Source organism: Neofelis nebulosa, chromosome 1 (genome assembly GCF_028018385.1).
Source record: "Neofelis nebulosa isolate mNeoNeb1 chromosome 1, mNeoNeb1.pri, whole genome shotgun sequence".
NCBI lineage: Eukaryota > Metazoa > Chordata > Mammalia > Carnivora > Felidae > Neofelis > Neofelis nebulosa.
The window spans coordinates 157,448,516-157,453,761 of record NC_080782.1 but is presented as its reverse complement, the minus strand read 5'-3'; the positions used below and the strand labels follow the sequence as shown (position 1 = coordinate 157,453,761).

Here is a 5,246-nt window from a genome sequence, read left to right as displayed (position 1 = left end):
ATATTGATGCACACTTAAGCTGTTTCCATATATTGACTATTGTAAGTTAATGCTGCAATATATGTGTGCATATTAAAATATACAACGGAATATTACTCAGCCACCAAAATGAATGCAATCTTGATATTTATAACGACATAGATGGAGCTGGAGAGTATTATGCTAAGTGAAATAAGTCAGTCAAAGAGATATATCATATGATTTCATTCATATGTGGAATTTAAGAAACAAAACAAACAAAGGGGGAAAAGGAGAGGCAAACCAAGAAACAGTATCTTTACTATAGAAAACAAACATTTCTACTAGAGTGGAGGTGGGGGGGAGGAGTGGGTGAAAAAATAGATGGAGACTAAGGAGTGCACTTGTGATAAGCACCAGTTGTTATATGAAAATGTTGAATATTATATTGTATAGATGAAACTGATATTACACTGTGTGCTAATTACCTGGAATTTAAATAAAAACTTTAAAAAAGTCATATGAAGATTTGGGTGTTGCATATAGCACTTTTGTTTTCTTTGGGGAAATGCATACCCAGTGGAATTATTGAGGTACTGATATTTTTGACCCATGGTTTCAAATTCTTAGATATTTAATATATTTGTTCAATTACAAATAATTTATAGTCTTAAAATTTACAAGTCCTTGAAACTTCCCATTATTAGCACACTGAGTTACTATGTGTAAACATACACACGTGCACGCACACACACACACACACACACACACAATCATTAAACATTTCTTTCTATTAACTCCACAGTTTTCCTTGTGATCCAGACGAAATTCAATGGATAGCACGACTTGGGTGGTCAACCATACTGGACGATCAGATTTTTACCTAGTAGGACTCTTCAGTCAATATAAGTACCCAGCTCTCCTTTGTGTGATCGTCTTTGTGGTTTTCCTGATGGCCCTGTCTGGAAATATCATCCTGATCCTTGTGATATACTGTGATGCTCACCTTCATAACCCTATGTACTTTTTTATCACCCAGTTGTCTTTCATGGATGTGATGTACATTTCTGTCACTGTGCCCAAGATGCTCATGGACCAGGTCTTGGGTGTAAATAAGATCTCAGCCCCTGAATGCGGGGTGCAGATGTTTCTCTATTTGACATTAGGAGGTTCAGAAGTTTTCCTTCTAGCTGCCATGGCCTATGACCGCTATGTGGCCATCTGTCATCCACTCCTTTATCCTATCCTAATGAACCATAGGGTGTGTCTCCTCTTGGTCTCTTCTTCATGGTTTCTGGGATCTTTGGATGGATTTACTCTCACACCTGTCACCATGACATTCCCCTTCTGTAGATCCCGGGAGATCCACCATTTCTTCTGTGAGGTTCCTGCTGTAATGAAGCTTTCCTGCTCAGACACTTCCCTCTATGAGACACTCATGTACTTATGTTGTGTTCTCATGCTCCTCATTCCTGTGACAGTCATTTCAAGCTCCTATTCTTTTATCCTCTTTACCATCCACAGGATGAACTCAGCAGAGGGACAGAAGAAGGCCTTTGCCACTTGTTCTTCCCACATGACTGTGGTCATCCTCTTCTATGGGGCTTCTGTCTATACCTACATGCTCCCCACCTCCTACCACACCCCTGAGAAGGACATGATTGTATCTTTCCTTTATACTATACTCACTCCTGTTCTAAACCCTTTAATTTATAGTCTTAGGAATAAGGATGTCACAAGGGCTCTAAAAAGAATGTTGAATGTGGGTACTCTCAGGAAAATATTAGGTAGGAAATGTTTGTACTAATGTTTTTTTTTTTCTGTACTCTACATATTAAAATTTTAGGATCCCAAGCCAATATGAGAATGTTTCCTCATATTCTCATACCATGATGTGTAGTCACCCATTCATCCCTTTTGGAGGAATTGTTTCCTTGTATCAGAAAATTCTTCATTTGAAATATTTATGCAATTGTATTATAACCATGTTACATTTTTCTGAAACTTCCACTGTGATTCTGTTGAAAAATATTTATAGTCTTAAGAAATATGTAATAAAATATTTAGAAACCAAGATCATAATGTGTGCAACAGATGAGAGAAAGAGAAAGCATAGAGACTGAGAGAGAGAGAGAGAGAGAGAGAGAGAGAGAGAGAGAGAGAGAGAGGTGGAGAGAGGGAGGTATGGAGTGAGAAGTGATAAATTAATTGGGATATAAAATTAATAGGAGAACCTAGGCAAAAGGTGTATGAGTGTTAATTGTACTATTATCATTATCCATACTAATTTTCTGTAAATTTGAAATTATTTAATAATAAAACATAAAGTATCAGACTTCTATTTAAAAAAAAAATTCTTGCTGCATTGTGGCAGTGGAAGTGAGAAATCATGCTCAGGTTCACATGGCTGATCATTATTGCAATAATCCAGTTGTTGGCCTGCATTTAATTAGGGCAATTTTGTTCTTTAAGTTACAAACAGTGGCTGTTATCTCTCTGAAATTATTAGCATAGTATGGTAGAAGGTACTGTGGGTATAAAATTAACCCCAAGGAGGGTTTAGGGAAGTTTTCCAGCATAAGGATGTATCAGACCTTAGATTTGAAGTATGTAACTTATTATAAAAAAAAAAAGCAGGTGAAGACCATCAAATAATCTGTCAATTATTTTTTAAAAATCTTATCCTATATTATAATAAAAATAATAAGATAATAGCTAAGTGAATTTCCCATGTATACCAAATGTCTGCTCTCCCTAAGGAATTTTAACTATAAGTGTATTTTGTTCAAATATTTGTAACAAAATACATAAATTGTTTGAGGCACATATGGAAAGTATACAGCTCATAAGGACACACCAGTTCTACCTATGACATGTGAGCTTAGCCAAAGAGGCTGAAAAGAGGCCCTAGAGCTCAGTGTTGAATGGTAACTAGATGGTACCTTCATATGAGTACAGGATGCTAGGACCAGGGATCTTGCTCAAGGACATCCTGCCACAGAAAAGGAACACTATGAGCAAAGTTCAGGTGGTTGACCAAGCAGGAGAGAAATGTTCCAATGGCACCTCCTTTCCAGATTCACTTTATAGCCCAATTATTGCCCTTTTGTGACCTGGATATTTACAAATGATAATAAAATGATGAGACATCAATTTAAGGAGAGTGAAATTAGTAGGAATCAATTGAAGAAGAGCAACACTGAAGGTATGGAGACCAGGTGTGTGAGGACGATTGAGCTGAATAGTGTTGATCTAAGTGGAATGGACCATTCCAAGTGGAATTAGCAGCTTTGGTGAATAAGCAGGGCTTTGTTGAATCTGTTCCATAAAACCATAAATCTGGTTGCATGTTTACCAGTTTCCAATTAGCTGTGACAAATTGTGAATTATCAGGTGGTTTCAAAAGTAGAGATCCCTTTTTTCTGGCACTCTCAATACCTTCATGACTATAAAATAAAGATCTGACAGTATTTTAGGACACAATGTTAGAAAATTAGATATATTACAATTACAACATTATAATTATATTACAAAAATTATAGTATATGTTGCAGTAAAATAGAATGAATAAAATATGTACATTCTTTAACTTCTAAAGTAATTGAGAAGTGTATACATTACCCCTCAATTTATTGGACCATAATAATACACATATTTGATTGTTCCATTGAAAACACTGTAGACATGGGAAACAAAATGGGGTAAAACAAAGAAAAACAAAACAATCTATGGAATCAAATTTTTTTCCATAATTAAAATTTTACTATATCTCAAGAAAAAAAGAATAAAATGTTTGAGGAAGAAGACCAAAGCAGGAGGCATCACAATCTCAGACTTTTACCTCAACAACAAAGCTGTAATCATCAAGACAGCATGGTATTGGCACAAAAACAGACACACAGACAAATGGAATAGAATACAGACTCCAGAATTGTACCCACAAAAGTATGGCCAACTAATCTTTGACAAAGCAGGAAAGAATATCCAATGGAAAGAAGACAGTCACTTTAACAAATGGTGCTGGGAGAACTGGACAGCAACATGCAGAAGAATGAAATTAGACCACTTTCTTACACCATTCTCAAAAATAAACTCAAAATGGATGAAGGACCTGAATGTGAGACAGGAAACCATCAAAACCCTAGATAGAGGAGAAAGCAGGAAAAAACCTCCCGGACCTCAACCACAGCAATTTCTTACTTGACACCTCTCCAAAGGCAAGAGAATTAAAAGCAAAAATGAACTATTGGGACCTCATGAAGGTGAAAAGCTTTGGCACTGCAAAAGAAACAGTGAAAAAAACTAAAAGGCAACCAATGGAATTGGAAAATATATTTGCAAATGACATATCAAAGGGCTAGTATCCAAAATCTATAAAGAACTCACCAAACTCCACACCCGAAAAAAAAAATAATCCAGTGAAGAAATGGGCAGAAAACATGAATAGACACTTCTCTAAAGAAGAAATCCAGATGGCCAACAGGCACATGAAAAGATGCTCACTGTCACTCCTCATCAGAGAAATACAAATCAAAACCACATTCAGATATCACCTCACACCAGTCAGAGTGGCTAAAATGAACAAATCAGGAAACTATGGGTGCTGGAGAGGATGTGGAGAAATGAGAACCCTCTTGCACTGCTGGTGGGAATGCAAACTGGTGCAGCCGCTCTGGAAAACAGTGTGGAGGTTTCTCAAAAAATTAAAAATAGATCTACCCTATGAGCCAGGAACAGCACTGCTAGGAATTTCCCCAAGGGATACAAGAGTGCTGATGCATAGGGGCGCTTGTACCCCAATGTTTATAGCAACACTTTCAACAATAGCCAAATTATGGAAAGAGCCTAAATGTCCACCAACTGATGAATGGATAAAGAAATTGTGGTTTATGTACACAATGCAATACTACGTGACAATGAGAAAGAATGAAATATGGGCTTTTGTAGCAACGTGGATGGAACTGGAGAGTGTTATGCTAAGTGAAATAAGTGATACAGAGAAAGACAGATACCATATGTTTTCACTCTTATGTGTATCCTGAGAAACTTAACAGAAGACCATGGGAGAGGGGAAGGAAAAAAAAGAGAGCGAGGGAGGCAAACCATAAGAGACTCTTAAAAACTGAGAATAAACTGAAGGTTGATGGGAAGTGGGAGGGAGGGAAAGTGGCAATGGGCATTGAAAAGGGTGTCTGTTGGAATGAGCACTGGGTGTTTTATGGAAACCAATTTGACAATAAATTTCATATATTAAAAAAATAAAAGGAAAAAATACTGCTTGCATAATA

At 36.7% G+C, this 5,246-nt stretch overlaps 1 protein-coding gene across 1 annotated transcript; it reads left to right on the top strand.

The window, feature by feature from the left end:
- Window positions 1-790: 790 nt before the first annotated feature.
- LOC131487641 (olfactory receptor 2T29-like) lies at window positions 791-3,415 on the top strand. The gene is made up of 2 exons (XM_058688561.1): window positions 791-1,720; window positions 3,368-3,415. Exons 1-2 carry the CDS (start codon window positions 791-793, stop codon window positions 3,413-3,415), a joined length of 978 nt encoding a protein of 325 aa, XP_058544544.1.
- Window positions 3,416-5,246: the final 1,831 nt, after the last annotated feature.